Raw genomic sequence first — 23306 nt, 5'->3', positions numbered from 1 at the left:
TAATGATGCAGTGATAGTCAGGTTTAGTTTATCTTTGCGTTTTTTTTCTCAAAAATATGCTCATGAATGCTAAAAAGTAGACACATTTAAAGGTTGGGAACGTGTTCAAAACTTAACTGGTCGTCTTCTGATGACATGAACTGGAGATGCTACGGCATAAACAATACGACAGTTGGATTGGTTTCAAACCCTTACACAGTTATTATCCGGTGTTACTATAGCGGTCAAATTGACAATTAAAGAATGAAAATCCAAAGCCAAGTAAAAAATAATGTCCTCCCCGGCGGGGAATCGAACCCCGGTCTCCCGCGTGACAGGCGGGGATACTAACCACTATACTACCGAGGACTTAGTAACGACCATCATTTTTAGGTACTTAACGCTCACTGCTATCTTGTTAATATATTGAACGCATCCGCAAATTCATAGTATTGATTGCTGTAGGCGATATATGTTAAGCGCAACCGATCCGTCATTCTACTTACTTGTTTTCTCTGCTACTCTTGCCAATTGAAATATCTTAATGAATTATCGCCCCTCCTTCCCCTAATATACGTTTCAGATTCAATTGATGGCGCTTTTTTGTTTTTATTACTAAATGTACAATACATCCAAATACGTATAAATCATCAATTTAACCATTTGTATACAGACCCCGTGATAGCTCAGTTGGTAGAGCGGGAGACTGTAGTGGAATAAGAAAATCTGACATCTCTAGGTCGGTGGTTCGACTCCGCCTCACGGGATATTTTTTGGTCCCATTTCACTCTCAAATATTACCATTGTTCGAGGAATTTTAGCGAATGCACATTAGCGGGTTGTTATGCATGTACCACGTTTCAACCTTATTCATTTTGTTTTAACGACCGACCGCCAAAGCAGTTGTAGGCATATCACGTAATTGTGCTAAATATAAATAAATCTTCATTATGTACAAATGTAGCTCTCGAGACTACTTTGAACTGTAGTTAGAACCGATAAAGTGACTGAATGACATCTGTACGCATTTATAAAGGCGTTATTTAATGACATATTACCCAAGAGGGGGACTAGCTCACATGGTAGAGCGCTCGCTTAGCATGCGAGAGGTACCGGGATCGATGCCCGGGTCCTCCATAAATTTTTGAATGTCGCCAATACTCAATTTTTCGGTAGTCTTTCAGCATTGAAAATGAATAGAGTCTGATATGAACGAAATAAGGAAATTGTGTCGATTCGAGTGTATGTCCTGCCCTTACACATGTTACAAGAATCCTTCATTCATTGACACTCTCATGTTTATTTTAATGTGATTAGTTCGACTCGTTCACCACATTCGGGATGTAGTATAATAATGAGTAAATAATCTGTCATAAAGGATTAATGATGCAGTGATAGTCAGGTTTAGTTTATCTTTGCGTTTTTTTTCTCAAAAATATGCTCATGAATGCTAAAAAGTAGACACATTTAAAGGTTGGGAACGTGTTCAAAACTTAACTGGTCGTCTTCTGATGACATGAACTGGAGATGCTACGGCATAAACAATACGACAGTTGGATTGGTTTCAAACCCTTACACAGTTATTATCCGGTGTTACTATAGCGGTCAAATTGACAATTAAAGAATGAAAATCCAAAGCCAAGTAAAAAATAATGTCCTCCCCGGCGGGGAATCGAACCCCGGTCTCCCGCGTGACAGGCGGGGATACTAACCACTATACTACCGAGGACTTAGTAACGACCATCATTTTTAGGTACTTAACGCTCACTGCTATCTTGTTAATATATTGAACGCATCCGCAAATTCATAGTATTGATTGCTGTAGGCGATATATGTTAAGCGCAACCGATCCGTCATTCTACTTACTTGTTTTCTCTGCTACTCTTGCCAATTGAAATATCTTAATGAATTATCGCCCCTCCTTCCCCTAATATACGTTTCAGATTCAATTGATGGCGCTTTTTTGTTTTTATTACTAAATGTACAATACATCCAAATACGTATAAATCATCAATTTAACCATTTGTATACAGACCCCGTGATAGCTCAGTTGGTAGAGCGGGAGACTGTAGTGGAATAAGAAAATCTGACATCTCTAGGTCGGTGGTTCGACTCCGCCTCACGGGATATTTTTTGGTCCCATTTCACTCTCAAATATTACCATTGTTCGAGGAATTTTAGCGAATGCACATTAGCGGGTTGTTATGCATGTACCACGTTTCAACCTTATTCATTTTGTTTTAACGACCGACCGCCAAAGCAGTTGTAGGCATATCACGTAATTGTGCTAAATATAAATAAATCTTCATTATGTACAAATGTAGCTCTCGAGACTACTTTGAACTGTAGTTAGAACCGATAAAGTGACTGAATGACATCTGTACGCATTTATAAAGGCGTTATTTAATGACATATTACCCAAGAGGGGGACTAGCTCACATGGTAGAGCGCTCGCTTAGCATGCGAGAGGTACCGGGATCGATGCCCGGGTCCTCCATAAATTTTTGAATGTCGCCAATACTCAATTTTTCGGTAGTCTTTCAGCATTGAAAATGAATAGAGTCTGATATGAACGAAATAAGGAAATTGTGTCGATTCGAGTGTATGTCCTGCCCTTACACATGTTACAAGAATCCTTCATTCATTGACACTCTCATGTTTATTTTAATGTGATTAGTTCGACTCGTTCACCACATTCGGGATGTAGTATAATAATGAGTAAATAATCTGTCATAAAGGATTAATGATGCAGTGATAGTCAGGTTTAGTTTATCTTTGCGTTTTTTTTCTCAAAAATATGCTCATGAATGCTAAAAAGTAGACACATTTAAAGGTTGGGAACGTGTTCAAAACTTAACTGGTCGTCTTCTGATGACATGAACTGGAGATGCTACGGCATAAACAATACGACAGTTGGATTGGTTTCAAACCCTTACACAGTTATTATCCGGTGTTACTATAGCGGTCAAATTGACAATTAAAGAATGAAAATCCAAAGCCAAGTAAAAAATAATGTCCTCCCCGGCGGGGAATCGAACCCCGGTCTCCCGCGTGACAGGCGGGGATACTAACCACTATACTACCGAGGACTTAGTAACGACCATCATTTTTAGGTACTTAACGCTCACTGCTATCTTGTTAATATATTGAACGCATCCGCAAATTCATAGTATTGATTGCTGTAGGCGATATATGTTAAGCGCAACCGATCCGTCATTCTACTTACTTGTTTTCTCTGCTACTCTTGCCAATTGAAATATCTTAATGAATTATCGCCCCTCCTTCCCCTAATATACGTTTCAGATTCAATTGATGGCGCTTTTTTGTTTTTATTACTAAATGTACAATACATCCAAATACGTATAAATCATCAATTTAACCATTTGTATACAGACCCCGTGATAGCTCAGTTGGTAGAGCGGGAGACTGTAGTGGAATAAGAAAATCTGACATCTCTAGGTCGGTGGTTCGACTCCGCCTCACGGGATATTTTTTGGTCCCATTTCACTCTCAAATATTACCATTGTTCGAGGAATTTTAGCGAATGCACATTAGCGGGTTGTTATGCATGTACCACGTTTCAACCTTATTCATTTTGTTTTAACGACCGACCGCCAAAGCAGTTGTAGGCATATCACGTAATTGTGCTAAATATAAATAAATCTTCATTATGTACAAATGTAGCTCTCGAGACTACTTTGAACTGTAGTTAGAACCGATAAAGTGACTGAATGACATCTGTACGCATTTATAAAGGCGTTATTTAATGACATATTACCCAAGAGGGGGACTAGCTCACATGGTAGAGCGCTCGCTTAGCATGCGAGAGGTACCGGGATCGATGCCCGGGTCCTCCATAAATTTTTGAATGTCGCCAATACTCAATTTTTCGGTAGTCTTTCAGCATTGAAAATGAATAGAGTCTGATATGAACGAAATAAGGAAATTGTGTCGATTCGAGTGTATGTCCTGCCCTTACACATGTTACAAGAATCCTTCATTCATTGACACTCTCATGTTTATTTTAATGTGATTAGTTCGACTCGTTCACCACATTCGGGATGTAGTATAATAATGAGTAAATAATCTGTCATAAAGGATTAATGATGCAGTGATAGTCAGGTTTAGTTTATCTTTGCGTTTTTTTTCTCAAAAATATGCTCATGAATGCTAAAAAGTAGACACATTTAAAGGTTGGGAACGTGTTCAAAACTTAACTGGTCGTCTTCTGATGACATGAACTGGAGATGCTACGGCATAAACAATACGACAGTTGGATTGGTTTCAAACCCTTACACAGTTATTATCCGGTGTTACTATAGCGGTCAAATTGACAATTAAAGAATGAAAATCCAAAGCCAAGTAAAAAATAATGTCCTCCCCGGCGGGGAATCGAACCCCGGTCTCCCGCGTGACAGGCGGGGATACTAACCACTATACTACCGAGGACTTAGTAACGACCATCATTTTTAGGTACTTAACGCTCACTGCTATCTTGTTAATATATTGAACGCATCCGCAAATTCATAGTATTGATTGCTGTAGGCGATATATGTTAAGCGCAACCGATCCGTCATTCTACTTACTTGTTTTCTCTGCTACTCTTGCCAATTGAAATATCTTAATGAATTATCGCCCCTCCTTCCCCTAATATACGTTTCAGATTCAATTGATGGCGCTTTTTTGTTTTTATTACTAAATGTACAATACATCCAAATACGTATAAATCATCAATTTAACCATTTGTATACAGACCCCGTGATAGCTCAGTTGGTAGAGCGGGAGACTGTAGTGGAATAAGAAAATCTGACATCTCTAGGTCGGTGGTTCGACTCCGCCTCACGGGATATTTTTTGGTCCCATTTCACTCTCAAATATTACCATTGTTCGAGGAATTTTAGCGAATGCACATTAGCGGGTTGTTATGCATGTACCACGTTTCAACCTTATTCATTTTGTTTTAACGACCGACCGCCAAAGCAGTTGTAGGCATATCACGTAATTGTGCTAAATATAAATAAATCTTCATTATGTACAAATGTAGCTCTCGAGACTACTTTGAACTGTAGTTAGAACCGATAAAGTGACTGAATGACATCTGTACGCATTTATAAAGGCGTTATTTAATGACATATTACCCAAGAGGGGGACTAGCTCACATGGTAGAGCGCTCGCTTAGCATGCGAGAGGTACCGGGATCGATGCCCGGGTCCTCCATAAATTTTTGAATGTCGCCAATACTCAATTTTTCGGTAGTCTTTCAGCATTGAAAATGAATAGAGTCTGATATGAACGAAATAAGGAAATTGTGTCGATTCGAGTGTATGTCCTGCCCTTACACATGTTACAAGAATCCTTCATTCATTGACACTCTCATGTTTATTTTAATGTGATTAGTTCGACTCGTTCACCACATTCGGGATGTAGTATAATAATGAGTAAATAATCTGTCATAAAGGATTAATGATGCAGTGATAGTCAGGTTTAGTTTATCTTTGCGTTTTTTTTCTCAAAAATATGCTCATGAATGCTAAAAAGTAGACACATTTAAAGGTTGGGAACGTGTTCAAAACTTAACTGGTCGTCTTCTGATGACATGAACTGGAGATGCTACGGCATAAACAATACGACAGTTGGATTGGTTTCAAACCCTTACACAGTTATTATCCGGTGTTACTATAGCGGTCAAATTGACAATTAAAGAATGAAAATCCAAAGCCAAGTAAAAAATAATGTCCTCCCCGGCGGGGAATCGAACCCCGGTCTCCCGCGTGACAGGCGGGGATACTAACCACTATACTACCGAGGACTTAGTAACGACCATCATTTTTAGGTACTTAACGCTCACTGCTATCTTGTTAATATATTGAACGCATCCGCAAATTCATAGTATTGATTGCTGTAGGCGATATATGTTAAGCGCAACCGATCCGTCATTCTACTTACTTGTTTTCTCTGCTACTCTTGCCAATTGAAATATCTTAATGAATTATCGCCCCTCCTTCCCCTAATATACGTTTCAGATTCAATTGATGGCGCTTTTTTGTTTTTATTACTAAATGTACAATACATCCAAATACGTATAAATCATCAATTTAACCATTTGTATACAGACCCCGTGATAGCTCAGTTGGTAGAGCGGGAGACTGTAGTGGAATAAGAAAATCTGACATCTCTAGGTCGGTGGTTCGACTCCGCCTCACGGGATATTTTTTGGTCCCATTTCACTCTCAAATATTACCATTGTTCGAGGAATTTTAGCGAATGCACATTAGCGGGTTGTTATGCATGTACCACGTTTCAACCTTATTCATTTTGTTTTAACGACCGACCGCCAAAGCAGTTGTAGGCATATCACGTAATTGTGCTAAATATAAATAAATCTTCATTATGTACAAATGTAGCTCTCGAGACTACTTTGAACTGTAGTTAGAACCGATAAAGTGACTGAATGACATCTGTACGCATTTATAAAGGCGTTATTTAATGACATATTACCCAAGAGGGGGACTAGCTCACATGGTAGAGCGCTCGCTTAGCATGCGAGAGGTACCGGGATCGATGCCCGGGTCCTCCATAAATTTTTGAATGTCGCCAATACTCAATTTTTCGGTAGTCTTTCAGCATTGAAAATGAATAGAGTCTGATATGAACGAAATAAGGAAATTGTGTCGATTCGAGTGTATGTCCTGCCCTTACACATGTTACAAGAATCCTTCATTCATTGACACTCTCATGTTTATTTTAATGTGATTAGTTCGACTCGTTCACCACATTCGGGATGTAGTATAATAATGAGTAAATAATCTGTCATAAAGGATTAATGATGCAGTGATAGTCAGGTTTAGTTTATCTTTGCGTTTTTTTTCTCAAAAATATGCTCATGAATGCTAAAAAGTAGACACATTTAAAGGTTGGGAACGTGTTCAAAACTTAACTGGTCGTCTTCTGATGACATGAACTGGAGATGCTACGGCATAAACAATACGACAGTTGGATTGGTTTCAAACCCTTACACAGTTATTATCCGGTGTTACTATAGCGGTCAAATTGACAATTAAAGAATGAAAATCCAAAGCCAAGTAAAAAATAATGTCCTCCCCGGCGGGGAATCGAACCCCGGTCTCCCGCGTGACAGGCGGGGATACTAACCACTATACTACCGAGGACTTAGTAACGACCATCATTTTTAGGTACTTAACGCTCACTGCTATCTTGTTAATATATTGAACGCATCCGCAAATTCATAGTATTGATTGCTGTAGGCGATATATGTTAAGCGCAACCGATCCGTCATTCTACTTACTTGTTTTCTCTGCTACTCTTGCCAATTGAAATATCTTAATGAATTATCGCCCCTCCTTCCCCTAATATACGTTTCAGATTCAATTGATGGCGCTTTTTTGTTTTTATTACTAAATGTACAATACATCCAAATACGTATAAATCATCAATTTAACCATTTGTATACAGACCCCGTGATAGCTCAGTTGGTAGAGCGGGAGACTGTAGTGGAATAAGAAAATCTGACATCTCTAGGTCGGTGGTTCGACTCCGCCTCACGGGATATTTTTTGGTCCCATTTCACTCTCAAATATTACCATTGTTCGAGGAATTTTAGCGAATGCACATTAGCGGGTTGTTATGCATGTACCACGTTTCAACCTTATTCATTTTGTTTTAACGACCGACCGCCAAAGCAGTTGTAGGCATATCACGTAATTGTGCTAAATATAAATAAATCTTCATTATGTACAAATGTAGCTCTCGAGACTACTTTGAACTGTAGTTAGAACCGATAAAGTGACTGAATGACATCTGTACGCATTTATAAAGGCGTTATTTAATGACATATTACCCAAGAGGGGGACTAGCTCACATGGTAGAGCGCTCGCTTAGCATGCGAGAGGTACCGGGATCGATGCCCGGGTCCTCCATAAATTTTTGAATGTCGCCAATACTCAATTTTTCGGTAGTCTTTCAGCATTGAAAATGAATAGAGTCTGATATGAACGAAATAAGGAAATTGTGTCGATTCGAGTGTATGTCCTGCCCTTACACATGTTACAAGAATCCTTCATTCATTGACACTCTCATGTTTATTTTAATGTGATTAGTTCGACTCGTTCACCACATTCGGGATGTAGTATAATAATGAGTAAATAATCTGTCATAAAGGATTAATGATGCAGTGATAGTCAGGTTTAGTTTATCTTTGCGTTTTTTTTCTCAAAAATATGCTCATGAATGCTAAAAAGTAGACACATTTAAAGGTTGGGAACGTGTTCAAAACTTAACTGGTCGTCTTCTGATGACATGAACTGGAGATGCTACGGCATAAACAATACGACAGTTGGATTGGTTTCAAACCCTTACACAGTTATTATCCGGTGTTACTATAGCGGTCAAATTGACAATTAAAGAATGAAAATCCAAAGCCAAGTAAAAAATAATGTCCTCCCCGGCGGGGAATCGAACCCCGGTCTCCCGCGTGACAGGCGGGGATACTAACCACTATACTACCGAGGACTTAGTAACGACCATCATTTTTAGGTACTTAACGCTCACTGCTATCTTGTTAATATATTGAACGCATCCGCAAATTCATAGTATTGAGGAGGTTTTTTTTATAAAAGATTAGGCCAATTTTTTTCAAATTGTTATTCCCTCTACGCATTTCTGGTTAATTTTGAAACGATAAATATAATCCAATCAGATGGATTATAACTTTTTTACCGTATCACCATCTTGGGGTAAATTTATTCCCGGTATGATTGCGCAATAATTAATGCATATAAAATTATAATTTTAGAGTCAAGACTGCCACTCGGTGATTTAATTACGGACACGGCTGTGTCAATTATCTATAGAGTATGCCGTTTGTACTGTAGTCAAACGCGATCATTCCTTAACTATAGATTTATTTCTGGTTTACGGGCCACGCTACATCATCTTTCTTTTATACCGAATTGATTCAAAAGGATGTGTGGACACAGAAGTTTCAAAGGAGTAGGTCCGGTAAGGACCGATTTTGGCCTCAAAATTCAGGTTCATCTGACGAAAGATTTTGACCACTTTTTAAACACTTAAGTGTCTATTTTTTTGAATTAGTTAGTTTATGTGAAATATTTTAACAGATTTAGTCATTAAAAACGATCCGATTCAAGCTCAAATATGAAAAATCTACCTAATATGCCGAAAAATGTCACTTTTCAGATGGTTTTTGGTAAAAATGAAAGTGGCCGCATCCGTGTTCATCCTCAACCTTTATATATGTTATGTATTATCATAAAATACAACTTACATTTCAATATTAAGGATGAACACGAATGCGGCCACTTTCGTTTTACACGAAAACCGTCTAAAATTTAACTAAAATGCTCGAATTATAAGGATTTCAGTAATTTAGCATGACTTAATGGTGCTAGTACCGGATATATGTGCATTGTATTGTCAAAAACAGCCCATATTTATGTAGCAGAAGCATTCTACTGTCCAATAAATAACTAAAGGTTTACATTTCAACAATTTTGTAAAACTGCTATATTTTGGGGCCAAAAAGTGGTCTTACTGAACCTACTCCTTTCTTCCCAAACGCAGAATTTAAAAAGAACTGTACATTTCAAAAAGAGGCGAAAGACACGAAAGGGATTTTCAAGGTAAGTCATAAGTTAAGAAAAACCCCACTTTTAATGGCAAAAAATCTATAAAATCAAAACCCGACTATCAACAGTACACACAACTCAACATATCAAACTAAAGATTGAGCAGCATCGATCCCAAGAAAGAAAACAGAGGGAGGGCAGTGGGTTGCAGGTGCTCATGTCAGTTTATAGTTGTCAAGCAATTTCGATGGAATAGATGCGTTCACTAAACTTTGACTTATTTAACGAACGGACATCATTGATATAGCGCCAATATGAAGTTGGAAGATAATGAGCTTATTTTCGTTCTTCTCAAGAGGTGCATATTCAAGTTAAGCAACATTTGAATATTTTAATAAATGAAGAAATCGGCGACGTATAATTTTAAAAATGCCAATAATTACTGAAAAATACGTTCTCGAAACGTAACTGACAAATAAATTTTGATCAATAATGAAGTCCAGCTGATAGTTTTAGTTTCAAAGAATATTTTGTTTGAATCAGAGGGATGGTTTTGCAAAATCTGATTTATCCCTCCCTTAACAAGATTAGTGTGTCCATTCTCTTTTTATGAAAGAAAGCAGGACCAATTTTATTCCGAACAATTTGTCTTTTATTTTTCTGAATAGTGAATGCCTGTTTAAAGGATAAAACAGTCAAATGTTTATATACTGTTACATAAGAAAAGAGACAGAGATTGCATGTTAGCTTTTTAGTATCCTCATCTGATTTGCGCTTTAAATGATAAAGTTTCACAAGCCTGGCTTGCTACTACAGAGCGCCGAATGGGACTCTTGTGATTTTGTACTCGAAATTCAATTTTGTACGGACAACAGTGAGTTTTGTTCAACAAAAATGAGTTCAGTTTAACAAAATGTGTAGCATACTACAAATTTAAAATTTTGTCATACAAAATTATCTTTCAGTGGACAAAAGTTACTTTTGTCATGACAAAAATGAATTTTGTCTACATAAATGAATTTTGTCTACAAAACTGAATTTTGTCATCACAAAATTGAAGTTCTCATAAAACAAGTCTGTATCACATAGTTTTGTAAGACAAAAATGATTTTGTTATGACAGAATTGAATTTTGTACAAAACCACAAGAGTCCCATTCGGCGCCCCGTAGCTACAACAGTATAATTAAGAAAGAGGTTACTTTAAATACTTTGAATACCAATACGTTTAACGTTGTTTTCACCGACTGTATGTAATTTTGGTATTTTATACAGTAGAGGAAGTACATGTTCTTCAAATGACACATAGAAAAAGTAAAATCACAAAAGTACTGAACTCCGAGGAAAATTCAAAACGAAAAGTCCCTAATCAAAAATGGCAAACTCAAAAGCTCAGACACATCAAACGAATGGATAACAACTGTCATATTCCTGACTTGGTACAGGCTTTTTCTTATGTAGAAAATGGTGGATTAAACCTGGTGTTATAGCTTGATTAACCTCTGACTTGTATGAGAGTCGCATAAACTGACCTATTACTATTAAAAAAATCCAACTTGGTAAGGGTCGTTGAGGTTTATGTTTAGTTTCCAAGTGAATTATCAATACCTAATTCCTTTATAGATCAGTTTATGTTATGAAAAGTTCACACAATAACGATGCTGTTTGGGATTTTATATGCAGTAACAACAACACATTTGTCCCCGAGGTAGGGCAGGTTCTTAGAAACATTTGGGCCTTCAAAAATCGATAAAGTAAAGTATTTGTAATCATAGACACATTCAATCTTCACATTATAATTTGTATCAAGGACACCACAGCCTGAACATAAGCCGAAAAAGGTATCTACGTGTTCTTTTTCGCGTTTAGACTTATTTTGATCTGAGCGTAACTGATGAGTCTTGTGTAGACGAAACGCACGTCTGGCGTATTACTCTACAATCCTGGTACCTTTTGATAACTATTCACACTTAGCCGATGCCACTGCTAGTGGACGTTTCGTCCCCGAGGGTATCACCAGCCAAGTAGTCAGAACTTCGGTGTTGACATAAATATCAATTATATGGTCATTTTCTAAATTTCCTGTTACAAAACTTTGATTTTCTCGAAAAAAACTAAGGATTTTCTTATCCCAGGAGAAGATTACCTTAGCCGTATTTGGCACATTTTTTTGGAATTTTGGGTCCTAAATGCTCTTCAATTTTGTACTTGTTTGGCTTTATAACTATTTTGATCTGAGCGTCACCAATGAGTCGAATCGTGCGTCTGGCGTATTAAAATGTAATCCTGGAACCTTTGATAACTATTGATAACTAATTAGATCAGTAGTCATTACTTTGTATAAGGTTTGACCGATTTCATCGTTTTAACAGTATGTTGAAGTAATGTTTCTGGTTGATGGATTTAAGCACAGGATATTTTCAGGTCACAGGTACTAAGTAATACCACATGGCCAGTAGTGATCAGTAGTAAACTAAATACTCCATAGCAAGAACCAGACAAAGACAAATAATAGTATACAAACATAACATAGACATTTAAAGATTGAACAAAACGAATCAGAAACTGGCATAAGTGCAATTAGGAGATACAGACATTATTTCATCGATATCAATAATCTGCAACAAGTGTTGTAAATCAAACATATCAGTAGAATTTGGTATGATAGCTGTTTGATAAATGTAAGTTTGAATGTGGGTGTGGTTCGAGAGTCACTGATGAGTATTTTTTAGACGATACGAGCGTCTGGCGTAAATATAGAATTTCAATCCTGGTATCTTTAATAACTTTATTGGAAAAACGGTTACCAAACACAAGAATTACATATTTTTAAGGGTAAGTTTTGAAAGTCGAGAAGCAGAGTTGAAAAAAATATGTCTAGCTACAGGAAGGTATAGATATAATACATATACCCTTGATTTAGTCATTGAAAACATATATTGTATCAATTCCTACTCAGCGAATCAGTAGTCTCCCTTTACTCTACGAAGATGTGTAAAAATATGTGGCATCTTTTGTCTATGATGTGCGACAACTGGTTTTTATAGAAGATACAGATAACAGCCCTCTATTGACTATGGAAACAAGTGGTTATTATGCAAAATAGAGAGAAGACCAGACTGCTATTGCAGACTATATTTCGATCTAGGTATGTCGTTGTATATTATTGTGATGTTTTGTTGCCATCTGGTTGACACATATTTCTACATTTATATAGATATAAAACTGACATTGATAACGTATACGAATAAACTTACCAAACGACAATAAGATTAATTTCCCTTATGATAAGTATAAGATAAGAAATTGAACGAAGTTGCTTATCAACAATTTAAATTTCAAATCACACACATCTAAATAGAATGTTTATATTCGATTTGTTTGTTTTTGCTTCTCTGTTTTCATCTGTAAAAGGTAAGCTATAATGTTTTAAATTAAAATATGACAAAAAAATGTGCTTGCTTATACATTAACCTTATCTCATTCAAACATTAATTTTTATACATTTTTATTCTATAAATAACGGCCATTACTCTCCATCAATTGCCAAGCAAAGAATTCATGGAAGGACGTACAATCTCAAATCAGATGTTGGACCTTCATAATTATTAGACATACCAATTGGTAATGTTTGTATCTTCTATATACTTGTAGGTGTAGTATGTTACAAATGCCAAGACTCCGATTTATCCACTTGTAATTCTATTGTTGAATGTCGCTCTAACGAGGTGAGTTCATCCAGGATACTGAAATCAGTAACTGTATAAGTATAACCATGCACATGTCTAAACAATATATACATGTTCATCTTGGTCTCTAAATATAATGTAAAATAACAAACAAACAAACAAACAAACAAACAAACAAACAAACAAACAAACAAACAAACAACGAACTCCAAGGAAAATCGAAACGGGAAGTAGTTTATTATAATCAAATGGCAAAACTTAAACACATCAAACGAAACGAAAGTAAATGTTATATTCCTGACTTGGTTCAGGCATTTCCTGATTTCGAAAATATATACAAGTCATACATGTGTTATAATTTTCACAAGGTTGATAATGTTAGTTATAAAATTCGAATATAACGGCTCAGACCATGTGGACATTTACGACACATGCATGTCCCAGGTTAGGGGGAGGGTTGAGATCCCGCTAACATGTTTAACCCCGCCACATTATGTATGTATGTGTCTGTCTGTCCCAAGTCAGGAGCCTCTAATTCAGTGGTTGTCGTTTGTTTATGTGTTACATATTTGTTTTTCGTTCATTTTTTAAAAATAAATAAGGCCGTTAGTTTTCTCGTTTGAATTGTTTTACATTGTCTTGTCGGGGCCTTTTATAGCTGACTATGCGGTATGGGCTTTGCTCATTGTTGAAGGCCGTACGGTGACCTATAGTTGTTAATGTCTGTGTCATTTTGGTATTTTGTGGATAGTTGTCTCATCGGCAATCATACCACATCTTCTTTTTTATATAAATTATTTCTTGAGTATAACTATACGAATGATTCTAATATGACGTCCTTATAATGCTTTGTAAACAAAGCCGTGTTCTAATGAGCACAAAATATGTTTGACACATGCGCACGAACTTACTGTTTATATTAACGTTATTTCCATCGGTATCCTTTAAAATATATATATTTAAGCAGCTAACATAAACTTTTATTATATTTTTTTATGAAACAACATATATTTACCCTGCTCGTAGTTTTTAAACTTATCAAATATGAAATGCAATGCACAGACTCCTCGAGGAGGAAACGGGAACATCCAAACATTTTTACTGTAATTTCGTACGCTTCGACCTATATCAATACTGTATTTCTCCTATTAGAATCGAAATAATTCCATCATGTCCTGCTCTATGCTCATTTTAACATGGGTTGGCATTATATTTGACCACATTTTACACCTCGCTAACGCTCAGTGTAAAATATCGACAAATATAATGCTTACCCATGTTAAAATGAGCATAGAGCAGGACATGAAGGAATTATTTCTTAATTTTGCCATTCTATAACTTATTTGCGCCACTTGAGAATGTATTATCATTAGACTTTATCTACAATATGCATTTCTATTTTGGTGAAAGAGTAGCTATTATATTGGGAAAACAATCATGAGATCTTCACAGTTGCCACACAAATCATTTCGATTTCAGACTGATTTGGTTGACATAAAAATAGAAATATAGGTAATTAAATGTGAAATACAGAAGTATCAAATAGATTTGATAATATCTATTTTTTTCAAGATTTGTCATGGACACAGAAGTAACATCAGTAGGTATACACTTGATTGCATACCAAAAACCGTAAGTAATTTTTTCAAATCAGTTATTGTGTGGATAGATGTTATAACTTTTGGATGGGGTTACAGAATAAAGAATAATGGTCCAAATTTACTAAAAATAGACTCAAAACTTTCAGAATAAATAGGGTATAATAGGGTACTATATAATTATACTACTAGTAGTCAACAAAAGAAACGATACACGACTTTTGAATCAAATTGATCTAAAAGTGTTTAATATAAAACAAAATGAGATGCACTATTTTAAAAACTCTTCATTTTCCATGTATGTGCATATGATTATGAAAATCAAAACATATTGGTAAGAAACTAAATTCCGCACAAAAGATCACAGGATTCAAATAAATTTTGCGGAAAATTGGATTAAAATCGACACACTATTTTCAAAGTAGTTACAAAAATTTGTTTACAAATATGCAATTTGCTAATAAGGGTATGTAAATTATTGGTTGAAATATTGTTTTGTTTTGAAAAAAAGTGTTTTTTTTGAAATCTCAAAAAAAACCAAATGTTTACGTCTCCAATCAATGCTTTAGATATGAGAAAAAAAGTAAAATTACAAAAACACTGAACTCAGAGGAAAATCAAATCGGAAAGTCCCTAATCATGGCCAAATCAAATGACAAAATACATCAAAAACGAATGGACAACAACTATCATATTCCTGACTTGGTACAGGCATTTTCAAATGTAGAAAATGGTGGATTAAATCTGGTTTTATAGCGCTAAACCTCTCACTTTGTACGACATTGCATAAAACAACATACTGTAGATTTTAAGTTTGATACCGTGTATTTGAATTTCACTTTACATATACTGCATATGGTAATGAAAGGATATGGTATTCATTTTACCGAATTGTTCTGGGGCCGAATTTCGCTTTACAGATACACAAAGAAACTGTTTGATTTTTAAAACAAATTGATGGCAAACATTGTCTCTATCTTTAAATGAGAGGTTGGCATCATTAGTTGGAACTACTGTTTTTAAAATTGTCGTTTTTTGTAAATTTTGTCAAAACAAATTATTTCCCCCAATTACGTCATGGAAGCAAAAAAAAGGTTTTTTTGTAAATGGATTTATAGTTCCGTGGTCATTCGGTATAACAATCTTCAATATTGGTCGTATATAATAAAAACTTCATTTTGAATTTTAAAAAAAGTCGTGTATTGTTTCTTTTGTTGACTATTATATAAAGAATAGCGCACAATGGTGTACTAAAATATAAAGAACAGAGAATAATGTGAAGAACATCAGAAATTGAAATAAATAAACTAAGAATACAAAAACAAAACACAATCCGCTATCCATACCCCCATTTATTTAGTTTTGTTCTAGTTGAGATTATCGCTACATAGAGTCTGTGACATAATAGTAGATAGTGACATACTTTTGATGAAATTAGTTCTAGTTATTCAAACTTGTAAAAGGTGACTGGACAAATTGGCCGTTTCAGAATCTAAGGAATCATGGGTAATTACATTGTTCTTTGTTCTTACCCCAAAATGAAAATAACGTCACGTCATTGGTTGAATTTTCATTGTTTCTGACATTTTTAACCAATCACGACGCTTTGGTGTACACTTTTGAAAACATTACCTAGAATGCATTAGATTCTGAAACGGCGAATTAGAGAAGATATCATAAGTAATGCAAACTCATCAGTAAAAAAAAAGATCAAAGAAAAAACTAAATACCGACAACGCCATAGTAAAAGTAGGATGAATAAAAACTACGATAAACCAAATATTTTACAGAAAACAGAAGAAAAGCAACACGCGTACGAACACCATAAATACAACAGATGTACCACCAGCGTCGCCTGATCGTGGCCTATCATTGGTGCTCTTGTGATCTTTACATTATAGTCCCCAATTTATTTTTACTACAGACACATTTTTCACAAAATCCAAATATGTATACCTACAACTCATTGATTACATTTAAACATGCATAATTAAAGAAAAAGGCATAATGTGAAATGTTTTCTGATCTTTGATATGTTCAAGATTTGTGACCAGTTTATAGTTGGAAAGAGAGAACTGACGGCTGGTTGCTGCAGTACTAATTACTGTAACAGTAAGACATTATTTTTACACATCTTATATACCAAATCGCTATTTTGGAATCTGCTATACATGTCCTGACTATTTTGACGTCCTTCAAAAATAACGTTCGCTTGACATCAGATATGATCTTTTTTAGTGTTTATATTTTACTACAACGTTTGTGATATCCAGTTATCGAGGACTACGAGCGATCATGTGTTTTATTCTGTTTTTCCTTATTTGTACTTGTACAGTTAAAGTCTGTAGTTATACAACTTTCATGTTTTGAATATTTCTTTTTTCAAAACAATTGAAGTTAGGTCCTCTTTGTGATCCGCGTTTTAAGTAATTAAAAAATTCTGTGTAAAACAAAACAGCATGCTTCGGATTTAAACAGCTAAGCTTCCAGTGACGGTAGTAAATTTCAAGATAATAACATTGAGAGACACGAACCCGACCGAAGAGCAGAAAACAGCACAAGGTCACCAATGGGTCTTAAACACACTTAGAAAAAACCGCACTTGGAGTCGGGCTTCTGGTGGCCCATCAACAAAAATATGTACTAGCTCAGTGATAATTGACGTCACACCAAATTCCGAAACATCATGATGTTTAAATGAATCAAAATTAGAAAAAAACACATACATGATTAACAAAGTATATAGATACAAATTTAATTTTAATTTTTACAGAAAAGTTGTTTGATACGCAAATCGAATCAACCAGAATGACAACATCAGCTTCTGAGCAATATACATCAACATTAAAACGTAGGTAAACATATATAATTTGCAAGAGCTTAAATGTTTCCATCGGATGTATGCGTATAACTTTAAAAATCATGACATTATTTAAGGAATGACTGTAATATTTTTTCTGTCTATGAAAAAATAACATAAAACAATTGGTGCACACTGAATAACGCGCGTAGCAGGTTATTTAACAGTGTGCACCACATTTTTTATGTTATTTCGAATAGACAGAAAAAATATTACAGTCATTTCTTATAATTTAATTCTAAATTCCATTTTAAACCGTAGAAAACCATGAAAAACGTTGATGACGTCACGATCACATGACTAAATTATGTCTATAGGCTCATAACAAAATAACGTCAGCCAATCAGAAGACCCGTTACATACAAAATTAAATTATAGTAGGATACATTTGTTAAGTATATCTTAGTCGTAATGGACACAATATATTACCGGGAGATGTCCGTGTTATAGTAATTCAAAGACAGAATGCCGGTACTTTAAACTTTAATAGCAAGGTCCGGACAGTACAAGGGGTTGAAGTCATAAAACTTTGCTCAGTGCTCGGAGCACAAAATTTATGCTCGAAACATGAAATCCAGCATTTTGATTGATTGATTTTGGAGTATGAGGACAAAAAACTGACTTGAAAGGTTTATGACCACAAGGCCAGACCTAAGACCTAAATTGACTTCAAAATAACATACAAAAGTATATACAAAACACATTATCCATAGAAAAGGATTAGTGTCCAACGGATTAACTTTTTATCGTCAAGGTGGTTTCCATTACGACAAACATAAACTTAACAATGGAATTAATTTAACCAAAGAAATGTAAAAAGTTAGATAAACGGATTAACAAATTGTTACGTTTCATTACTGACTTTCCATTTTGAATTTTCCTCACAGTGCAGTATTTTTGTGATTTTAATTCTTAGTCTTTTGCAATTTCATGGTCAGTCATATATAGAACAGATTCATTTAGTACAAACTATGATGAATTTATCAGGGTCATCACCAACTAGCGAATCATTATTTGAGGACAATAAATATGTTATTGAAATAAAACTAAAGTTACATGTCTCAAAGGCAAAAGTGGACTGATACGATTATAGTTTTTGTTCTTTGAAGACCATTTGATTTTTCTCCCCTGAAACGTTGATTAAAAAATCATCAAATACTTTCGCAACCAAATATGGATTTATCTTCAAATATTTTGTTTTGTTAGTAGATGATAATTATTCAAGAAACGTTTGTTCTGAAAGCAGGATATCAAAGGCGTACAACTTTTAATTTGTTTTTTCATTCGTATCAGACTGTATTTTACTCTAGTCATCATTTGGTCTACCAACAAGGTCAAAAATAGAAAACAGAAAACAGATTGACGAAACCTACGTGAATTTTGATATAAAAGTGTCAAACATATAACAAATTTAAAAAACAGATTACCTTAGCTGTATTTGGCAAAACGTTTAGGAATTTTGGTCCTCAATGCTCTCCAACTTCGTACTTTATTTGGCCTTTTTAACTTTTTTGGATTCGAGCGTCAGTGATGAGTCTTTTGTAGACGAAACGCGCGTCTGGCGTATATACAAAATTTAGTTCTGGTATCTATGATGAGTTTATTTACATAAAGCTATATATTATAGTATTCTGAACGCAAATCTTTACCGTATAAATAATAAAGAAGTGTGGAAACTTTCTTCTTAAAAAACAATTAAAATATTTTTACAGCCATATGCATACATAGAAAATAAAAAAAATAATTGTAAAGTGTTAAGCATAATAAAATCAAGAATACATTTTTGAAAAATCAAGAATATTTTAAGGAAACAAGCTACACAATTAATTAACTTTAGCAGTGTACTATTCTTTTTAATTGTCTCTATAGCAACAAGTGGTAAAACAACTATGATGAATAATACGAATACCATCCCACGGATATCAACGACAACTAATGTGATGACGTCAACAACAAAACCCACAATCAATAAACGTAAGGATAATGATGTACTAATTTGGTTTAATTATAGTGTTTACACTCGGCTTCTGAATATAAAAGCAATGCGAAAACAGGCACTTTATATAGATTTCTAAGTGTATTCGACTGAGATGAAAGATTTCAGGATGCATATTTTTGATTAATTTTAGTAACTGAGTATCGTGGACTAGCACTTTTATTTTTGTATTGCACAAGTCGTGTGTTTCTAATAAATAATTTTAACTGAAAGACCATGATTTATTTGCTAATCTTTATTAGCTTTAATTAGCTTTCAGTTACTGTGAATACGGTTAGATTGGCATTTTTGTCTTTTGTCCAAAAACAGACAGCGCATTGAAAGAAAATATGCCCACACACAGAGAACAGAAAATTAACGATTGAGCAAAAATAACCAAATCAAAATTCAGGAATCAGTATTGGTGCTTTGGAAGGATAACGTTCCTGCTTCAAAAGTGAAAATCGTTAGCTATAGCTACTCATTAAAATGTATTCACAAAAAATCAAAACAAATTACAATTTTAACTGTGTGGATCCAAAATTTGATGTTTAAAAGGGATGGGGCGCTATTTTGAATTAGGAGGCAAAGGACCATATTTTGAAGAAGAATGGATGTAATTTTACCTAGAAATTAATTGTCTTCTGTTTTTTAAAGGGCGCATGCGCTCCGTCTGATTACGTATCTGTAACTGTTTTACTTTAACATTATAGGAATATCATGTATGGTTTGTACTGGTCCTCCTGTTATATGTGAAAAGCTATATAACCCAGAACTCTGCTTAGACCCTAATAAACCTCTATGCCTAACTGAAGTTGCAAATCAACAAGATGGTTCAAGGACTGTTATTAGAAGGTATGTAGACATTGAAATAAGATAATATTCAGCTGTCTAAAGAGGGACGAAAGATACCAGAGGGACAGTCAAACTCACAAATCGAAAATAAACTGACAACGTCATGGCTAAAATTGAAAAAAGACAAACAGACATACAATAGAACACATGACATAACATAGAAAACTAACGAATGGGCAACATGAATCCCACCAAAAACTAGGTGTGTTCTCAGTTGAAATACACTTTGAACAGAACATAATGAGATGCATTTGATATGTTGAGAGGTTGGCAGCACGAAATTAACCGATTTATTTTTACAAAAAGCTGTTCCGAATGTGAATTTAGTGTCAAATAAGCTACCCGATTCGAGCAATCATTTAACTACAATACAAAAACTGACTTGTTTGGTATCAACGTTCTAGTGATAGTCGAAGTTTTTCAACTCAAATTGACATGTCCGTTTATTTTAAGTTGCTCCGAGTGTGAATTTCTCTTTAGATCATAAAATTGAGAATGGGAATAGAAAATTTGTCAAAATTGACAACAATCCGACCAAAAAGTAACGACAACTCATATGAATAGTCATTCATGCTATATGACGTCAAGTGTTAAGATAGTTAATATAACTGTCAAACTATTGGCGTGTTTTTTTTTAAATCCCATACATTAAGTCATATTAACTAAGATTTAAAACAGAAGTAAACATACCACATAGAAACATCCCATATACTAACTACTAAAATAATTAATTTGATAGAAGATGCTGAGCTCAGAAACTAAATAGTTGGTCTATTTCATTTTTTTTTATATAAAGGCGATGTTTTTGGTCATAATTGTGATATCATACGATCAACTATTTACTTTCTAAGCACAGTTCTCCTATCAATTTAACGCTTTGAGTAATTAGTACATGGCATGTTTCTTTGTGGTATTTGACTAGAAACAGATGCGGTATTATTATAGTTTTTATTTTCACTGAATATTGAAAGGAAATTTAATATAAGTACTCGTATTTATCATTCTAACGTTGCTTTTGTTATGATCATTAAATTATTATTGCTGTTGATATTGTTTTTCTGTGGCTCTATCTTTATGGTTGTTATTATTATATGGATTCCTTCTTTTCTTTTCGTGGATATCAATTTTCGTGAATTGTGGAAAAAGTGAATTGACGTTGATTTCTTGGTTTTTCCTATGTCTGCATACAACATAAAAATGTATGATGTAGTATGATTAGCACTGAGACGACTCTCCACCAAAGAACAAATATCATAGAAGTTAACAACGATTGGATAGGTCATCGCATGCTCTTCAACAATGAGCAAAACACATACCGCATAATAAGCTCTTAAAGGCCCCGATTTGACAAATGGAAAAGAGAAAACGAACAGCCTGCATTATGTACATACAGGAATATATGACAACCACTGAGTAACAGGACCCTGATTGGAACAGACATATACAAAATCTTTAAACATGATAAGAATAAAGAAAATGTATTGTTCGTTAAAATTTATATTAATGGTTTACCTTTACACACGTAATGCACGTAAATTGGTATCCCACAAATAAAAATGAATCCACTGTATTGATATTTTATTATACAAGTGAGAGGTTTAGCTAGCTATAAAACTAGGTTCAATCCAACTTTTTCTACATAAGAAAATGTCTGTACCAAGTCGGGAATATGACAGTTGTTATCCATTCGTTTGATGTGTTTTAACTTTCGATTTTGTCATTTAATTGGGGAAAACATACAATCGCAAAAATACTGAACTCAGAGGAAAATCAAATCGGAAATCCATTTTCACATGGCAAAATCAAATTACAAAACACATTAAAAACGAATGGACTGTCATAATCCTGACTTAGTACAGCCTTTTTGAAATGTAGAAAGAGGTGGATTAACCTGGTTTCCTTTTTTGAATTTTCCTCGGAGTTCAATATTTTTGTAGTTTTACTTTTTATATGTTTGAATCCACAGATGTGGAACAGAAGCAGAATGTCGGAGAGACTGGTGGAGAGGATCATCTGACAATGACAAATGTATAAATTTCGACATAGATTTTATCTATACATTACAATTTCAATGTACTTATTGTTGTACAACAGATAATTGTAACGTCGGTGGCATACCAGCTAAGTCAACCCTGTACATACCATACAAATAAAACAATGTTGTACTACAGATAATTGTAACGTTGGTGGCATACCAGCTAAGTCTACCCTGTACATACCATATAAATAAAACAATGTTGTACTACAGATAATTTTAACGTTGGTGGCATACAAGCTACGTCAGCCCTATACATACCATACACATAAAACTATGTTGTACAACCGATAATTGTAACGTTGGTTGCGTACCAGCTTATTCAACCCTATACATACCATATAAATAAAACAATGTTGTACAACAGATACTTGTAACGTTGGTGGCATACTAGCTAAGTCAACCCTGTACATACCATACAAATAAAACAATGGTGTATTACAAATAATTGTAACGTTGGTGGCATACAAGCTAAGTTAACCCTATACATACCATATAAATAAAACAATGTTGTACTACAAATAATTGTAACGTTGATGGCATACCAGCTAAGTCAACCCTATGCATACCATATAAATAAAACAATGTTGTACTACAAATAATTGTAAAGTTGGTGGCATACCAGCTAAGTCAATCCTATACATACCATATAAATAAAACAATGTTGTACTACAGATAATTGTAACGTTGGTGGCATACCAGCTAAGTCAAC

At 34.7% G+C, this 23306-nt stretch overlaps 1 protein-coding gene and 19 non-coding genes across 20 annotated transcripts; 13 read left to right on the top strand and 7 right to left on the bottom strand.

Moving 5' to 3' along the window:
- Positions 1-276: 276 nt before the first annotated feature.
- On the bottom strand, positions 277-348 carry Trnad-guc (transfer RNA aspartic acid (anticodon GUC)). The gene has a single exon. It is a non-coding gene; the product is annotated as a tRNA-Asp (tRNA).
- Positions 349-654: 306 nt separating this feature from the next.
- Trnay-gua (transfer RNA tyrosine (anticodon GUA)) lies at positions 655-746 on the top strand. Its single transcript is given in 2 exon segments — positions 655-691; positions 711-746. It is a non-coding gene; the product is annotated as a tRNA-Tyr (tRNA).
- Positions 747-1043: 297 nt separating this feature from the next.
- Trnaa-agc (transfer RNA alanine (anticodon AGC)) lies at positions 1044-1116 on the top strand. Its single transcript has one exon. It is a non-coding gene; the product is annotated as a tRNA-Ala (tRNA).
- A 520-nt stretch (positions 1117-1636) lies between these two features.
- Trnad-guc (transfer RNA aspartic acid (anticodon GUC)) lies at positions 1637-1708 on the bottom strand. The gene has a single exon. It is a non-coding gene; the product is annotated as a tRNA-Asp (tRNA).
- A 306-nt stretch (positions 1709-2014) lies between these two features.
- Positions 2015-2106, top strand: Trnay-gua (transfer RNA tyrosine (anticodon GUA)). The gene is given in 2 exon segments: positions 2015-2051; positions 2071-2106. It is a non-coding gene; the product is annotated as a tRNA-Tyr (tRNA).
- Positions 2107-2403: 297 nt separating this feature from the next.
- Trnaa-agc (transfer RNA alanine (anticodon AGC)) lies at positions 2404-2476 on the top strand. The gene has a single exon. It is a non-coding gene; the product is annotated as a tRNA-Ala (tRNA).
- A 520-nt stretch (positions 2477-2996) lies between these two features.
- On the bottom strand, positions 2997-3068 carry Trnad-guc (transfer RNA aspartic acid (anticodon GUC)). The gene has a single exon. It is a non-coding gene; the product is annotated as a tRNA-Asp (tRNA).
- Positions 3069-3374: 306 nt separating this feature from the next.
- Positions 3375-3466, top strand: Trnay-gua (transfer RNA tyrosine (anticodon GUA)). Its single transcript is given in 2 exon segments — positions 3375-3411; positions 3431-3466. It is a non-coding gene; the product is annotated as a tRNA-Tyr (tRNA).
- Positions 3467-3763: 297 nt separating this feature from the next.
- On the top strand, positions 3764-3836 carry Trnaa-agc (transfer RNA alanine (anticodon AGC)). Its single transcript has one exon. It is a non-coding gene; the product is annotated as a tRNA-Ala (tRNA).
- A 520-nt stretch (positions 3837-4356) lies between these two features.
- On the bottom strand, positions 4357-4428 carry Trnad-guc (transfer RNA aspartic acid (anticodon GUC)). Its single transcript has one exon. It is a non-coding gene; the product is annotated as a tRNA-Asp (tRNA).
- Positions 4429-4734: 306 nt separating this feature from the next.
- On the top strand, positions 4735-4826 carry Trnay-gua (transfer RNA tyrosine (anticodon GUA)). Its single transcript is given in 2 exon segments — positions 4735-4771; positions 4791-4826. It is a non-coding gene; the product is annotated as a tRNA-Tyr (tRNA).
- A 297-nt stretch (positions 4827-5123) lies between these two features.
- Trnaa-agc (transfer RNA alanine (anticodon AGC)) lies at positions 5124-5196 on the top strand. The gene has a single exon. It is a non-coding gene; the product is annotated as a tRNA-Ala (tRNA).
- A 520-nt stretch (positions 5197-5716) lies between these two features.
- Trnad-guc (transfer RNA aspartic acid (anticodon GUC)) lies at positions 5717-5788 on the bottom strand. Its single transcript has one exon. It is a non-coding gene; the product is annotated as a tRNA-Asp (tRNA).
- Positions 5789-6094: 306 nt separating this feature from the next.
- Trnay-gua (transfer RNA tyrosine (anticodon GUA)) lies at positions 6095-6186 on the top strand. The gene is given in 2 exon segments: positions 6095-6131; positions 6151-6186. It is a non-coding gene; the product is annotated as a tRNA-Tyr (tRNA).
- A 297-nt stretch (positions 6187-6483) lies between these two features.
- On the top strand, positions 6484-6556 carry Trnaa-agc (transfer RNA alanine (anticodon AGC)). The gene has a single exon. It is a non-coding gene; the product is annotated as a tRNA-Ala (tRNA).
- A 520-nt stretch (positions 6557-7076) lies between these two features.
- Positions 7077-7148, bottom strand: Trnad-guc (transfer RNA aspartic acid (anticodon GUC)). The gene has a single exon. It is a non-coding gene; the product is annotated as a tRNA-Asp (tRNA).
- Positions 7149-7454: 306 nt separating this feature from the next.
- Positions 7455-7546, top strand: Trnay-gua (transfer RNA tyrosine (anticodon GUA)). Its single transcript is given in 2 exon segments — positions 7455-7491; positions 7511-7546. It is a non-coding gene; the product is annotated as a tRNA-Tyr (tRNA).
- A 297-nt stretch (positions 7547-7843) lies between these two features.
- Trnaa-agc (transfer RNA alanine (anticodon AGC)) lies at positions 7844-7916 on the top strand. Its single transcript has one exon. It is a non-coding gene; the product is annotated as a tRNA-Ala (tRNA).
- A 520-nt stretch (positions 7917-8436) lies between these two features.
- Trnad-guc (transfer RNA aspartic acid (anticodon GUC)) lies at positions 8437-8508 on the bottom strand. The gene has a single exon. It is a non-coding gene; the product is annotated as a tRNA-Asp (tRNA).
- Positions 8509-12888: 4380 nt separating this feature from the next.
- Positions 12889-22734, top strand: LOC143051303 (uncharacterized). Its single transcript, XM_076224252.1, has 8 exons — positions 12889-12996; positions 13237-13310; positions 14844-14903; positions 16912-16981; positions 17643-17720; positions 19599-19703; positions 20418-20559; positions 22526-22734. Exons 1-8 carry the CDS (start codon positions 12945-12947, stop codon positions 22710-22712), a joined length of 768 nt encoding a protein of 255 aa, XP_076080367.1. The 5' UTR covers positions 12889-12944; the 3' UTR covers positions 22713-22734.
- Positions 22735-23306: the final 572 nt, after the last annotated feature.

The sequence above is a fragment of the Mytilus galloprovincialis genome, chromosome 11 (assembly GCF_965363235.1).
Source record: "Mytilus galloprovincialis chromosome 11, xbMytGall1.hap1.1, whole genome shotgun sequence".
Taxonomy (NCBI): Eukaryota; Metazoa; Mollusca; class Bivalvia; order Mytilida; family Mytilidae; genus Mytilus; species Mytilus galloprovincialis.
Note: the sequence above shows the minus strand (reverse complement) of the source record. Positions and strands in the feature narration are given on the sequence as shown.

Excerpts from the sequence above, each read along its gene's own strand:
- LOC143051303 (XM_076224252.1), top strand. The coding sequence starts at position 12,945 with ATGTTTATATTCGATTTGTTTGTTTTTGCTTCTCTGTTTTCATCTGTA. Across the intron at positions 19,704-20,417 it reads AAAACCCACAATCAATAAAC|GAATATCATGTATGGTTTGT; the intron begins GTAAGGATAATG and ends TTAACATTATAG. Across the intron at positions 20,560-22,525 it reads TCAAGGACTGTTATTAGAAG|ATGTGGAACAGAAGCAGAAT; the intron begins GTATGTAGACAT and ends TTGAATCCACAG.